At 40.1% G+C, this 16,580-nt stretch overlaps 1 protein-coding gene across 1 annotated transcript in view; it reads right to left on the reverse strand.

Moving 5' to 3' along the window:
* Positions 1-16,580, reverse strand: part of HAL (histidine ammonia-lyase) — a 41,990-nt gene that overhangs the window by 10,373 nt on the left and 15,037 nt on the right. Inside the window, exons 12-16 of the mRNA XM_006888493.1 lie at positions 16,107-16,202; positions 15,960-16,018; positions 12,542-12,622; positions 3,748-3,813; positions 3,509-3,674 (exon numbers count right to left, since the gene is read on the reverse strand). Coding sequence (XP_006888555.1) covers positions 3,509-3,674; positions 3,748-3,813; positions 12,542-12,622; positions 15,960-16,018; positions 16,107-16,202 — 468 coding nt within the window. The remainder of the gene's footprint in view (positions 1-3,508; positions 3,675-3,747; positions 3,814-12,541; positions 12,623-15,959; positions 16,019-16,106; positions 16,203-16,580) is intronic.

Here is a 16,580-nt window from a genome sequence, read left to right on the forward strand (position 1 = left end):
GAGAGAGAGAGAGAGACTATATATAGTTTCCTTATAATGAAAGCAAGCTGAACAACTTCAACAGGTAATTTGAGAATCTCAATCTATTCTAATGAAGTTTCTCAGAAATCAATGACCTTTCCCCTGCATCACCATGTTAATGTGAAAAGTCTCTAACCTTTTAAGCAGGTGAGGGAATTAAATATTAAAAAATAAAATATGTGTCAGTTGGCACCTGTGTAAGGTGGAAACCTATCAGAGAAGGAAAATGCAAACATTTTACCCTGAAAGGAGAGAGAGAAGCTAGCTACATGCCACTTCTGAGACCCCGCAGCCCACGGCAGTCCTGTCAAGTTCTATTTCTCACAGTTTCACTGGACTGATGAGTGGGGGATGGGGGTGGGAATGAATCCAGAGGCTCTTTCTTGGTTAGTAAGGAGTGCTGGTGAAGCTATGGTCAAGGCATTTGACTGTTACAGAAAGGTTGGCAATTTGAAATCAAGAGCTGGTCCACTTTCCTAATGCAAAGACTGATAGTCAGCCCCCTGGGGCAGTTCCACTCTGCCCTGTAGGGTCGTTATGAGTCAGAATCAACTTGGTAACTGTATGTTTATTTATTTTTATTTTGGTTAATTGTGTTACAATGAGAGTCTAGGCAAGGAAGGAGTTATGTGTTACATTATTATTAATCATAAGTAATAGCCTCTAAAATGAAATCTGACAGAGGGGTGCTATAAAAATTTACTTGACAGTAATAGGTTGTGTGTGTGTTGTTTTAAATGTTTTTTGAGTACTTAACATGTGCTAGGCACAATTCCAAGGCTTCCCATTCATTAACTCGTTTAATCTTTCTAACAGCCCCTATTAGTAGGGTCATCATCCTCATTTTACAGAAGAGTAAATTGAGGATCAGCAAAATGAAGAGACCAGCTCAGGTTTCATTATGGAGAGTCCATGTTTTTAACCACTGTGTTAGGATGGTAGGGATAGAGGTGTTAAATAAAAATCAAGATGCCCAAGGTAATACGTATTTTAGACCAAGAGTAAACTGTTTTTAGTCTAGGCCCCAAATAGTTCACACTTACATTTGAATTTAATTCCTTTTGAATAGTTAAAATCAAACTGTATTCTTACATGTCAAACCTTGTTGTTGTTAAATGCCGTCGAGTCGTAGACAATTCATAGCAACCCTATAAATGAAAGACCTGAACACTTGTATAACTTTCATCGCTTCTCCACATTCATAGAGTTCCTGAAGGTAAGCTATTTCGGAAGTGGATGCCACTCCTGCTTCCAAGCTTCTTTTAATTGGGAGCTCCATCAAACACTGTCCACCATGGGTAACTATTATTGCATTTGACACATCAGTGTCACAGTGTTCAGTATCACAGCAATCACGAATTGCGACCCTATTATAAGTCTCCAATCCACTGCTATGGAATCCACTCAACCGAGAGCTACCTTGTAGAATAGAGTAGAATTGCCCACGGGATTTCCAAGGCTGAGTGTCTTTATGGAAGCAGATATCGTCCTCTCATGACTGATGAGATCGAACTGCTGACTTTTCAGTTAATAGTCCAGGGTTTAACCACTGTACCACCAGGATGCATCTACTTTGGAATTAACTTGATTGACATTAGATCTTCAGTAATTGAGCAATTATTCACATGTGAGAGTAATGATTCAGGAATTTTAAGTTCTGAGCTTAAATTAAGCTCTGCTCCTTCCTAGCTATACAGCCTTGACTGAGTCATCTCTCAGAGATTCAGGGAATCCTCAACTGTGAAGTAGAGATATAAATACCTGCCTCGTGGTGGTGGTGTGCACAGTTGTTATGTGTTATTTATCTCTTAACACTCTTGACTCAGAAATCAGCTATATGAAGCTCAGTTTTTATTGAGGGTATCCTTCTTCTTAAGCTTTTCTTAATATTATATATTAATATTGTGATGGAAGCTCTGGTGGCTTAGTGTTAAGGTGTCACATTGCTAATCCAAAGGCACATGGTTCAAATCCACCAACTGCTCCTCAGGAGAAAGATGGGAAAGCCTTTTTCTTGTGATTTACTGCCCCTGAAAAACCTGCTGGAGGATTAGCTATGAGTCAGTTCTGACTTGATAGCTCATAACAACAATATATACTATATACAAAATTGTATTTTGTATAATAGAATCTTTGTTATTGTTTGTCATCTAGTCCATTGTGACTCATAGCAACACAGAATCTTAAGGAAGACCTTAAGATTTCCTAGGATGAAATCCTTAGGACAACATACCAGGGCAATTCTCCTACAGCATATCAGGTGAGTGTGAACCTCTGACTTTTTCAGTTGGCAACTGAGCACCTAACCATTGAGTCACCTTCATGTATCCAAAGTTTAATCATTCATTTAGTTGATGCAAATTTCAGCATTCATTAACTCTAAATACCTTTGTTCTTTCCATCTGAACGTTTTCAGAGTGAGAATTAGGAGAATAACTGCAAAGAGAAAGTCTGTATGTGATGTGAAATTCCTTTCCAAAGAGAAATGTTCATTTCACAGACTCATTGTTTCACTACAGGAGTTCCTGCATGGTGCAGTTAACATGCTCGTCTGTGACCTAAAGGTTGGAGATGAGAGTCTATCCAGAGGGTCTATTTGGAGGTACCTGGGAAGAAAGGTCTGTTTATCTACTTCTGAAAACTTAGCAAACTTTAGGAGGGATCGTGCAAACATGCCCGAAGGTTATGTTTTACTGTAACACTGTCAAGTTTTCACTTTTATTCTAGAAAAATTATCTTTAAAAAACCAGAAATTCCTTAAAATCATTAAATTACTTTTAACAATTATTTTAAAAACAGAAAATAAATTATTTGTATTTTAGAAAATAATTTCCTGATGTGTTTAGATTGGGAGAGCAATGATGAAAGTGGAAGTGGTGAAAATATTCTTGACATTAAGCCTTGTTCAAAGCCAAAATGCCAACTTAAGTAAAATAAGAGAGCCTACAAGTGGGAAAGGCACAGAGTTCAAATGTGCCCGCTGCTCTGTGGGAGTAGGATGAGCAATTTTCTCCCATGTGATTAATTCCTCCTAAAAACTCACTGGAGGATTGGCCATGGGTTGCTTATGACTTGATGGTACTCAACAACACAGCTGGGGAAAGCAGCGGGTCAGTGACAGAGAGGAAAGACAGATTTCCCTTAAAAAGATAGATTGACACAATGGGTGTGACAATGGGCTTAAGTGGGGGCTTGAGTGTGAGGAGAGTACAGGAGAAGGTCACTATGAGTCATAGTTAAACCGATGACATCTAACAACAACAGAGCTCTGGTGGCCTAGTGGTCAGGAGTTGTTCTGCCACCCCAGAAGCGGGCGGTTTAAGTCCAGCAGTTGCTTCAAGAGAGAAAGAAGGGCAATCTCCTCCCAAGGGATTTGCAGCCTCTGAAAACCTCCTAGAGGGTCAACCACAAGTCAGTTCTGATTCATTTATTCGACAACAACAGAGGAGGGCAAGCTTGTGTCCTGACAAAATGGTGACATCCTTACCAAGGGCTGCTGCTGTGCAGTGGGCTATCATGAACCCCGAGTTCAGGCCACCTTCAGCCACCAGGAAGGCAGGCAGCTCACTGAGGGAAGGATTGCAGAGTCTTTCAATTCTTCTCTCACTAATTGCAGCAAGTTCATGGACACCGATGGCCAAATAGTCCAAAGCCTGAAAAAGTCTCAATTCAGTCAGCTTATTGCACACTGTACTTTGAGGATCAAAAGTAATTCTAAATACTTACTTTGGCTGGGTATTCTCCGTGGAAGTTGCCTCCAGAAATAGTCTCTCCTCTACTGGCAAAGACCATCTTTCAGAGAAGTTAAGGCTTGAATACTTGAAAGCATAGTTCCTTCACTTCAAGTATAACTCTTTTCCCAAGCTACTCAACATTGGGTTAGCAGCCTTGTACTAAGGGGTAGAAAGTCATGTTCCCACAGATGTTGACATAAAGGAACACAAACATTTAAAATCTTAAAGATTAGAGTCCAAAGAACTCTAATATGAATATGAAGCATGAGATGAGATGATGTTCTCCCTTGAGATTAGATTCTCAATCCCCGTAACTAGAATAACGTGGTGGTTTGTACTTGCCTCAAAGATTTAAAACATCCTGAAGCTAAGCATAGAGACCAGGACACCAGTTTACAAGTAAATTCTGTTTTTCTAATGAATTCTGTGAGCTTCTACTACATGGAAGAAATTGTTGCATGAAAGAGTCCACTGATGGTAGTCCACCTAGCTGGAATAATAAATACTCCCACCATCTGGAATAATAATTTGGAGAAAATATTCAAACTAAGTTAACACCAGATGATAGTTAATAGGTTCTTGCAAGTCCATTTAAGCAGGAAGAAACTTGGACATTATTATTACTATCAATAATAATCCCATACTACCAGTATTTTAATTAAAACATTAGGCACCCAACCTAAAGCAGTGACAACTTCTCATTCCTAGTTCTGAAACCTAATTTTTCACCTATTGGGTTAGTGAATATTTACCACTTATCAAGTAGATATTGGATAATCCCATGGTTTACTATGCTAGGAATGAGAAATTAATATGTTGCAAAGACAATTTTAAGATTTCTCCTGAAGTACAGTGCTGTCAGTGAAAGGATAGTGCCAAACACATCAAAGCAAAATCAGTCAATGCAACTATTTTCTAGTTAACACAGTAACCACAACAAAAATGAAGAAATTAAATTTTCTTAACCAACTTTTGCCATCTAAAGTTGATCAAATGTACAATTAAGTGCTTTGATAATTACTGATGATGGGAATGGAAAAGGTGAAAAGAAACAAGTATAAATAATTGGAAACTATGGGCTGGGTGAGAAATATGACACAAAAGATCTCATGATAAAATTTGCGAAACAAATGACATTGATTTCAATTGCTTTCTTTCAACACCATAAATTGCTACTCTAAAACTATTTAGCATCATTAGATGAAAGATTGTGCTGTTGAATTGAGTATGACTCATAGCGACCTTGTGAAGAATAGCTCTAAACCCTGCCCTATCCTGAGCCAATCTCACTGTCTTTGACACATCTGTCCCTATTGCCATGGTCACTGTGTCAATCCATCTCATCCAGGGTCTTCCTCTTCTGTGCTGGCCTTTTACCCTCCCAATGATGCCCTTCTCCAAGAACTAGTCCCTCTGGCAACATGTACAAAGGGTGTGAGATGGAGTTTCAGATTCCATGCCTCCAAGGAGCAACATGGCTTTGAATCAAATAAATTATATCTGTGGAAAGAGATGATGGATATCTCTTTCAACATAATTAGTCAAAACAAGGCCAGGAGTAGGCTTTAGAACAGACCATTAATTATTCAAATGCAAGTGCAAGTTAAAATTGAAGAAAATTAAAACAACTATAAAAAAGTACAACCTTACATATATCTCATCTGAAATTAGAAACAATCTCAAGAACAAATTTGATATATCAGACACTCAAAGACCAGAAGAATTATGGAATAACTCCAGAACAACATACACGAAGAAATAAAAAATTTATTAAACAAGCAAGCAAGGAAAACACAAGAGTGAACGTTACAAGAGACTCTGAAGCTTCCTCTCAAATATAGAATAGTTAAAACAAATCAAGGACATGATGAAATATAAAAGCAGAGCATAAAAATTTAAAATATGTCAGAATAGTGAATTATGCAAAGACCTGGAGTTGGGGGGGAAGAGAAAGATATGCTCTGCATTTCTAAAACAAAAAAAAAACTGAGGTAAAAACTCTAGCCTTAAGTTACAATATTGAAGAATTCAATGGAGAAAATACTGAATGATGCAGGAAGCACCAGACATTGGATGAAATGCAGAATGATTGTACTAGAAATAATTACAGTGGACCATTTCAGGTATGTGGTGAACAATCAATCAGTGGTACTGAAGGGAAATGTCTAAGCTGAGTGGAAGGTACTGACTGGTGAAAGTTTCCAGAAATAGTTAATCTGCCAATACCATAACTTTAAGACATCAATTCTTCAGCCTTCCCTATCCATTGCTCAACTTTCTAATAAGATTTTTTGAACTCTGAAAGCATAAGACATTATATGCAGCACTGATAACCAAAATGTCAGTGGTTGGCTCAAATTCACCAGCTGCTCCTCAGGAGAAAGATGGGCAGTGTCCTCTGGTGCAGACTTGCAGCCTTGGAAACCTGATAGAGGGAAGCTATGGGTCAAGACCAATTCACGGGCAGTGGGCTTTGTCCTCTGCTCTTGTTTAGTGCCATTGAGTTGGAACTGACTCATAGCTGACCCTCCACTGGATTTTCAGAGGCTGTAAATCACATGGGAGGAGACTGCCCATTTCTCTCCAGTGGAGCAGCTGGTGGATTTGAACTTCAGGCCTTTGGGTTGGCAGTGTAACTCCTTACCTCTAGGTCATCAGAGCTCCTTTTTGTTCTCTAATTGTTTCTAATTTCTTTTCTGGGTTCTTAAATCAGATTATTAATTATTAGAATTTAATTTCAATAGTAGAATTTCTTTTCAATGAAAGCAACCCCATTTTTTCCTCACCTTTTCATCTCCAACATAATAGATCATGTGGTTGTGGGATTCAAAATGTCCCATGCCAATCCATCTCATTTTGCTAATGCCTGGTATGTCCAGATTTATGCCTTCCATTTCTGTCTTTACAATGTCTAGTTTTCCTACATTCATGCTTCTCACATTCCATGCACCAATTGTTAATTTCTTCTTACAACAGTTTTCCCTCTTTTGTTTCCAAATTTGAGGGCTCAGCTACAGTTGCCATATCTGTCAGTCTACTCTAAGTGTGCTCTACTATACATACATTTTTTTGAAGTGCATAGCCAATCCTTCTTCCTACTCTGTCTTAATTTGGATGCTTAGTGTATCTGGCAAGCAATTTTATCTAGCAGATGAAAAGCACTTCCCTTACAGAAATAACCAATACATTCACTGTTCCCTTTCCCTGCAAGCATGTGTGACTCGTCTCTTCCCTTTCCCTGCCAACTCCCCATTCCTTGCACCCACGGCTACCTGGTCAAACCCTCCCTTCCCCAGCCACCTCTTAATATGATCACCAGTCACTTCTGTGATGTCTTGCATCACACACTGCTACTGGTCTCTCAAGCTATTGTCTGTCTCTTGTTTAGGAGAATGTAAGTCCAAAGCCTATGACCAACTTTAGGGAAAGATTTTTGCTTGAGGCAGTACTGAAGGAAGATCCTTGCCACAGAGCTTCTGCTAAGTTTTGTGACTTACTTAAAATACAATATTGTGAGTGACAAGATAATACACATATGCATACAAGGAAGACCAGAGCCAAGGAGGAGGAAATAGATGATTTCTATCAACTGTTGCACTCAGAAATCAATTGAACATGTAACAAAGATGCATTAATAATAATGGGTGACAGGAATGCAAAAGTTGGGAACAAGAAAGAAGGATCAAGAGTTGGAAAATACTCTCGGATCCTCGCTTCCAACATGACGAAGAAAAGGAGAAACAACGGTCGTGCCAAAAAGGGCCGCGGCCACGTGCAGCCTATTCGCTGCACGAACTGCGCCCGGTGCGTGCCCAAAGACAAGGCAATTAAGAAGTTCGTAATCCGAAATATAGTAGAGGCAGCTGCTGTCAGGGACATTTCCGAAGCGAGTGTTTTCGACGCCTATGTGCTTCCAAAGCTCTATGTGAAACTGCACTACTGTGTGAGTTGTGCCATTCACAGCAAGGTCGTGAGGAACCGTTCTCGTGAAGCCCGAAAGGACCGGACACCTCCACCTAGATTTAGACCTGCAGGTGCCGCCCCACGACCACCACCAAAGCCCATGTAAGGATTTGATTCCTTAAAAGGCTGAAGAAAAAACTCGTCTGAAAATAAAATGGAAATTACACTTAAAAAAAAAAGAGTTGGAAAATAAGGACTTTGTGACAGAAATGAAGCTGGGGATAGAATTCTGTACAATTAATGATTTATTTATAGAAAATAACTTTTATAAGAAACATAAATGCAGGCTATTTCACCTGATGGGATGCACAGGAATCAGATCGATCATATTTGTGGAAGGAATCATTGGAGAAGTTCAATATCAGCAGTAAAAACTAGGCCAGGTGCTGATGTGGAACACCAGCTGCTCATATGCAAGTTCAAATTAATGCTAAAGAAAGTGAAATCATATCCACAGGAATAAAAATTTGACCTTGAGTCTATCCCCCATGAATTTAAAAACCAACTGAGGAATAGGTTTGAGGCCTTGAACACTAATGAAAAAAGATCAGATAAGCTGTGGGAAGATATCAAGAATATCATCTAGGAAGAATGCAGAAAGTCATTACAAAGAAGGAAGAAGAAGACAAGACCAAAGTGGGTCCCAGAAGAGACTCTGAATACTGCATTAGAGTGCCTAGAAGCCAAAGCAGAGGGAAGAAATCAAGAAGTTAAGGAGGTGAAACAGAAGACTTCAAAAGGCAGCTCAGGAAGACAAGGTAAAATATTAAAATTAAATGTGCAAGGAGCTGGAGTCAGAAAATCAAAAGGATCATTTCTTAAGCATTTCTTAAGCTGATGGAGCTAAAGAACAAATGCAAGCCACAAATTGCAATGCTTAAGGATGTTATGGACAGAATATCAAATAATTCAGGGAGCATTAAAAGAAGATGGAAGGAGTACACAGAGCCATTGTACCAAAAATAATTGGCTGATAGAAGAATTTCAAGAAACAGCATATGCTCAAGAGGCAATGATGATGAAGGAGGAAATGCAGGCTGCTCTGAAGGAGTCGGCAAAAAATAAAGCCCCAGGAATTGGTGGAATACCAATTGATGTATTTCAGCAAACAGATGCTGCCCTGCATGTGCTCACCAAGTTGTGCCAAGAAATCTGGAGGACAAATACTTGGCCAACTGACTGGAATAAATCCATATTTATTCGCATTCCAAAAAAAGGTGATCCAACAGAGATGGAAATTATAAAACAATATCACTAATATCACAGACTAGCAAAATCCTTCTGAAGATTATCCAGAAATGATTGGAACAGTATATTGACAGAGAACTATCAGAAATACAAGCTGTGTTTAGAAGAGGTTGTGGCACGGGAGACATTATTGCCAATGTCAGGTGGATCTTGGCAGAAAGCAAAGAGTACCAGAAGAATGTCCATCTGTGTTTCATTGACTATGCAAAGGCATTTAACTGTGTGGATCACAATAAATTGTGGCTAACCTTGAAGAAAATGTGAATTCCAGAACACTTGATTGTGCTTATGCAACACCTATACTTTGACCAAGAAACAGTCCTCAGAACAGAGCAAAGAAACACTGGATGGTTCAAAATCAGGAAAGGATTGTGTCAGGGATGCAACCTTTCCCCATACTTTTTCAATCTGTATGCAGAAAAGATCATTAGAGAAGCAGGACTTTATGAGGATAAGTGTGGCATTAAGATTGGAGGAAGACTCATCAACAACCTATGATATGCAGATGACACAACCTTGCTTGCTGAAACTGAAGAGGACCTGAAGAAACACTTGCTGCAGAAGGTCAAGGACTGTAGTTTTCAATACGGATTGAAGCTCAACATCAAGAAGACAAATATCCTCACCACTGGGCCAGTTGGCAACACCATAACAGATGGAGAAGAAATTGAGGTTGTTAGCAATTACAGCTTGCTTGGATCCACAATCAATATTCTTAACATCAGCAGTCAGGAAATCAAAAGACAAATTGCATTGGGAAAATCTGCTGTCACTGACCTTTCCAGAGTACTATAAAGCAGCAATGTCTGTCTAGAGACAAAGGTGTGCCTAATCCAAGGCATGGTCTTCTCAATTACTTGTTATGCGTCAGAGAGCTGGACACTGACTAAGAATGACAGAAGAATAGATGTCTTCGAGTTGTGGTGCTGGAGAAGAGTCTTGAACATACCATAGACTGCAAGAAACCAAATAGGTCCAACTTGGAAAGGGTGATTTCAAGTCTCTTTGGAGGCTAGGATCTTGAAGCTCCACCTCCCATACTCTGGGCATGTGGCTAAGAGAGACCAGTCCTCGGAGAAGGACATCATGCTCAGAAGGGTGGAGGGACAGAGCAGGAGAGGAAGACTCTGATGAAATGGATTGATACAGTATCTGGGGTAATGGGGATTGGTGTGTCAAATTAGTGAGACTGGCTCAGGACAGGGAAGGGTTCAAAGCTGCTGTACATAGGGTTGCTATACTTCACAGGCAATTCAATGGCACAGAACAAAAAAAACATGCTATATTGATTGGTTTTTATTTAAGCCTCTTGTTTAGAGTCAACAAGACCTAGTGGAGGGCCCTTCTATTTAAAAGTCAGTTGTTATATTTTGGAGGAAAATTCCTCTAAGTGGTACAGCACTCTTCTGTCAATATGCTGTGCTGAGGTACCCTGGGTTGCTGTGATGCTGAACCTTGTGCCATTGAAGTGTCAGATTCCGTAATGGTTACCCATAATGGACAGTGTTTAGTGGAGCTCCAGTTTAAGACAGGTTTGGAATCAGAAGTGGCATCCACTTCCTAAACAGTATAACATGCCTCTGGAAACTCTACGAAATTTGATAGATGACAAGTTATAGAAAGACTTCAGGCCTTTTGTTTATAGGGTTGCTATAAGTTGTCCTTGACTCAAAGGCAATCATCAACAACAACAATAATAAATACTATGTAGAAAGTGCAACTTGATGGTACTCAACAAGTATGTATACTACAGCTGCAATAGAAAGTTGAGGAAAATATTCTTTCAGAGAATACTAGTATTGCTGTAGAACTTGAGAAATTGTTGCTAATCCTAAGGCTACTTAGTGTGGAATTGACTTAGGTGCAAATAGAGAGATAGAGATAGAGAGGGAGAGTGGGGGGGAGAGAGAGAGAGAGATATCGCGATCTTTTGTTATTGTTGCTATGTGCCATTGAGTTGGAACTGACCTGTAGCTGACCTTCCATTGGCCTTTCAGAGGCTGTAAATCACACAGGAAGAGACTGCCCATCTTTCTCCCATGGAGGAGTTGGTAAGCTTTAACCTCTGCCCTTTGTGTTGGCAAATATATCTCCTTATCACTAAGCCACCAGAGCTCCTTAAAAACAGTCTATAAAGAGCAACCACAAAACACACAACCTAATTTAAATCCCCGGAGAAGACAGACTGAACACATGAGGTTACATACATGACTGTTGTGAAACCATCTGCTCACCCAGGCTGTTAAACCCAGATTCCGTATCAGCCCTTTCTCCAGCCATGTAGGACATAAAATAGGTTAAACTGATCCTTATGTTATAATACAATGTTCTTCAAGGACAGTATTTTCTCTGTGAAGATTCTGTCATTGCCATCCCTGCCCAGTCAATATCAACTTCTCACTAAGCCATCAAAAACCCTTCCACAAGTAAACCCAAGATGGCCCCCTGAAACCAGCCAAACCCTGAGTAATCATGGAATCAATTGAGGAAAGCCAATGTCAGAAAAATAAACTTGGAATAGTGAAGGACATAACAGTTTGACCAATGGTCTGGTAACTTTTAAAAGGTTGTCTTTTTGCTTATTGAATCATAACATCACTAAAACAAGAAGTTGACATAATTGCCAACTTAGCCAACCACATTTGTATTAAGGTGAGGGTTCATTCTTCTACTTATAGCCTTAGTGGAGGTAATGACTTTAAGTCATTGTTTTCATGAAATATTTCAGTCAATGCTGGGAATATCTTTATTAGTCTTTAATGAGTCAATTTTGAAAGTACAGCATTTAAGTCTCAGAACCCAAAATTGAGTTGCTGAGTCTGCTTCTGTCATTTCCCAGCTTTGATCCAGAGAAAGTCACTTAACCTTTGAGTCTGAGGTCCTTGGTCTACAAAGTGGAGTGACCAGGATGAGGTAATACCCAAAATAGTCACTTCAGATGATATGAAAATGACACCTTAGAATACTGTCTGGTAGTTACAATTTAAGGTTACAACTAACCCTACTTCTGACTGGAGTTTTGTTTTCCGGTTTTGTCCATCTTATCATTAGTAATATGTACGATATATTGCGCTGCAGTTTGTGTAATAACACAAACAGATATGTCTTAGGGAAAGTGTAGCCAGAGTGCTCCTCAAAGGCAAAGGAGTTGAAGCTTCATCGCTCATACTTTGGACATGTAGCTAGACAAGGCTATTCCTTGATAAGCAACATCATGCTTGGAAAGATGAAGGCTCAGCAAAGGAAAGGAAGAGCTCTAACAAGATGGACTGACACAGAGAACGCAGCAGTGGCCTCAAGTGTGTTAAAGACGGTGAGGATGGCACAGGATAGGGCGGGGTTCAAGTCTGTTATTCAGAGGGTCGCTATGAGTCATACTCAACAACACCAAAGATGAATACAGATCAGCTTTATCAAGGCACTGATAGTAAGAGGCATTGATAATGGAAACTAAAAAAAGGAGAGAAATGTTAGACTTAAATCAGAACTGACTTACAATGGAGTAGACTTAAGGGAGCCCTTTTGGAAGTGGGAGATTACTTGTAAGTCTAATTGAGTAAGCAAGCAAAGGATACAGGGTTATCTGTTGCACTGTTAAGTTCTGTGGTAATGATGTCCTTCACAAATGCAATTGTGTCATTCACCACACCGTGGACCTAAAATATAATCAAATAAGATACATTACCTACTGGTCCCCTTATGTGTGTTTTCAGGTACACATACTCCTTTTGTTGTTTTTGTACCTGTATTATATAAGAGAACACCTTCTGTCTTCCCCAGAAATTATTTTGTAATTGAAACATAGTCTGTTAATTTTCAATTTGAAGAGAATCCTCTGGATACTCACTGAGACAAATGGGAATAAATTCCCTCTAACATACATTAACAGTAGATTGAGACATGGTAGAGTATAGGAGAAACTATGTCAAATTTAGACACAATCTAATTAAATTCCTGAACAATAGGACTTGGGCAAGTTATAGTTTAAAAAGCCTAATGGACTGTAAAGACAGACAATTTGTTTTTGTTGTTAGGTGTTGTCAAAGACCCTATGAACAGTTGACCTAAACCTGTCCTATCCTGTTTCATCCTTATAATCTCTGCATTCCATTGCTGCAGTTGTTGTCTTGATCCATCTGGTGGAAAGTTTCCTCTTTTACCATCCCTCCAGCTTTCCAAGCATGATGAAGTTCTTTAAGGAATAGTCTCTACTAGCAACATGCTCAAAATATGTGACATGAAACTTTATCATCTTTGCTTCCAAGGAGCACTTCATCTGTACTTTCTCCAGGACATATCTGCTTGTTCTTTTGACTATCCCAGCACTTTTCTCCAACACCACAACTTAAAGGCATCAATTCTGTCATTCTTATTCACTGTCTAACTCTCAGATGCATAGCAACCTGGGGATTGAAAATACCATGACCTGGATCAAGCACACCTTAGTCATGAAACTGACAGCATTGCTCCTCAGTACTTTAGAGAGGTCCCAGACTACAGACTTTCCCAGTGCAATTCATCTTCTGATCTTTTGATTATGAGTACTAAGTACATCAATTGTGGATCCAAGTAAGAAGAAGTGATTGGCAGTCTCAATCCTTTCTCTACCCATCATGATGTTGCCTGTTGGGTCAGTGGTGAGGATTTTTGTTTTCTTGATGTTGAGAAGCAATCCATATTGAAGACTGCAGAGTTTAACCTTCTGTAGCATGTGCTTCAAGTCCTCCTCACTTTCAGCAAGCAAGGTTAGGTTACCTGCATAACAAAGGCCATTGTTGATTGTTCCTCCAATCCTGATGCCACATTTTTCTTCTTTCCATTCCTCAAGATCTAGATATACTTCCAAACAGTGCCTGTGTTCTAAATCCTCTCAGAAGTAAAAGCCTACCTGTGTGATTTTAAGTAAGGCAGTTAACTTCTGCATTTCAGTTTCCCAAGTACAAAAGTGGGAATAAGAGTACCTACCTTATTGGTGAAGCATTGATGGTTAATTTGTAGAACTCCTCTGTTGGCCTAGTGGGTAAGGAGTTGCCCTGCCAACCCAAAGACAGGCTGTTCGAATCCACCAGCTGCTCAATGGGAGAAAGACTAATAATCTTCTCTCCATGTGATTTATCACCTCTGGAAACGGGCTGGAGCATCACTATGAGTTGTTGCTGACTCAACAGCACACAGCAACAAAAAACGGCAAAGGAATGCAACTCTGTGTAGCCACCACCTGCCTCCCACTGGAAGCTTGTGCGCTGCTGCGATGCTTCCAGACTTAGACTAGAAAGAAAAGCCTGGTGATCTCCTTCCAAAAGTCAGCCAGGCATCACCACAGAGCTCTAACTCCCCTGCCGTCATGGAGGCGACTGGGCAACATTTTGTTCCCTTGAGCATTAGTCACGGAGTCAGGGCTACCTTGCCAGCAACAATAACAGCATCTCATCACTGGGGAAATGAATAAACTGATTCTTAAAATGGTGTCTACCACATAAAATATATTTTAAAAACTCCACCACCCAAATCCACTGCCCTTGAGTTCATTCTCACAGCGACCCTGCGGAACAAAGCAGAAGTTCTCCCATGGGGCTAAGGCTGCAAATCTTTACAGAAAGAGATTGTCCGGTCTCACTCAGAACAGCTCACATGGCTGGTTGGCACCTGAATGCTTAACCACTTGCCACCAGGGCTCATTCCTAGACTGTGAGGGAGCTTTAAAACTAGGATTTATTCTTATCGTGGAGCTCATTTGGTAATTTTGCCACATAGACTTTTTCTGAAATCTAAATTTTAATGAATCAGCTAGAACTTTCTGAGCAAAGGAAATGATAGTTTTTGTGCTGGAGAAGTCTTTATGACACTATCAGCTAGGGCTAAGCACCGAACCAAGTATTTTTTCATCTTTAAGATCCTTATTACTTTTGTGTTCAACTAACTGCTGATGTCAGATCATCAGATCACATAGCCACACAGTTGTTGTTGTTGTTATGTGCCATCGAGTCGCTTGCGACTCATAACGACCCTATGTACAAGAGCTCTAAATGCTGTTCTATCCTGTGCCAACCTAGCCATCTCAAATGCACTTATTCCCACCACTCCAGTCACAGAATTGATCCATCTCAACAAAGGTCTTCCTCTCCTTTGCCGCCCCTCCACTCTGCCAAACATGATGCCCCTCTCCAAGGACCAGTCCCTCCTTGCAACATGCCCAAAATATGTCAGACAAAGCTTCAGAATCCTTGACTCCAGGGAACACTCTGGCTTCACCCTCTTACAGTAATGAATTATAAAGTCTGCCAAAACTGGTTGCCCAATGCCACCCCAGGTCATCTGGCATTTTTTTAATTTGAAGTTCACTTTCTAATTAATTTATAATGATTTATGTCTCTGGTGGCCTAGGGGTAAGGAGTTGTGCTGCCAAGCCAAGGGCAAGTGGTTCCGATCTAACAGCTTCTTTGAGGGAGAAAGATGGACAGTCTTTGAATCCCATGGGATTCATAGCCTCTGAAAACCCACTGGAGGGTCAGCTGTTAGTGGGTTCTGACTTAATGGCACATAACAACAAGAACAATTAAATGCAGGGAAGGTACACCCATGATGTGCACTTGAATTTGGAAATAGTACAATTAGCCTTTCCTGTCAATATTCCTGATTGGCTGGTTCAAGTTCAGAATAACAGGGAGTACCAGTATAACTCCATGAACAGGCTAAAAAGATTTTATCACAAGCAGTTTAAAAGAATTAAGGAACTGAAACAACACAGCAAGTTGGCTACTGAGCAACCTCCTCTGATGAGGAGGTTGAGCAAAGCCTTCTAGAGAAAAAAACTTGCCCTAAAGGATGGAAACTTTATAGGGATTATAAATGGAGATGGTTTATACGTATTTTTAAATGGAAACAACAAAGGAATTTCTACTTATAATTGACCCATGGCACGGTTTTTTAGTACTTAGCTCTTTTTTTCTATTATTCCCAGGGGAAGAAAAGCTTGTTGGGTTTTGTTTTTACCTGTGGACAGCAGCGCAGGGTGTATGCATCTTGAACTCGATCACAAAACCTGTGGCTTTCTGTAGAAAAGATAAGACAGCGAGGCATTACTAATTCTCCCACTAAACACAGAAGCACATGCACTCACTCACAGTATCGTGTCCAGACCTGCTATCTCAGACGGGTGATGATCAGAGTCCAAGAGGGAGCGAAACCGAAAAGCAACTTCCATTTGCCCACGATGAGGGCGAACAGCATGGATGTCTAGAATTGATGAAGGAGGAAAAAGCATGAATATTTTTTAAATTCGGGATGAATTTTCATGGTGATTCAGAACTGCCCCAGATAACGTTAGAAGACCCAAACATTCCTAACCACTCCTCAGATTTAGAAAGCACTATGTCTTATTGAAAAGACAGGATGCATCCCTGGCGTACACCCTTCCCAATTTTGACCCATGCAGTGTTGCCCTGCTCTGTTCTGACAACTGCCTCTTGGTCCAAGTATAGGTTTCACATTAGCACAATTAAATGTTCTGGGATTCCCTTTCTTCTCAGAGCCAGCCACAGTTTATTATGATCCACACAGTCAAATGCCTTTGCATAATCAATGAAACACAGATAGACATTCTTCTGGTATTCT

The sequence above is a fragment of the Elephantulus edwardii genome, unplaced genomic scaffold, assembly GCF_000299155.1.
Source record: "Elephantulus edwardii isolate Elephantulus edwardi_28Jun2011 unplaced genomic scaffold, EleEdw1.0 scaffold00068, whole genome shotgun sequence".
NCBI classification, from domain to species: domain Eukaryota; kingdom Metazoa; phylum Chordata; class Mammalia; order Macroscelidea; family Macroscelididae; genus Elephantulus; species Elephantulus edwardii.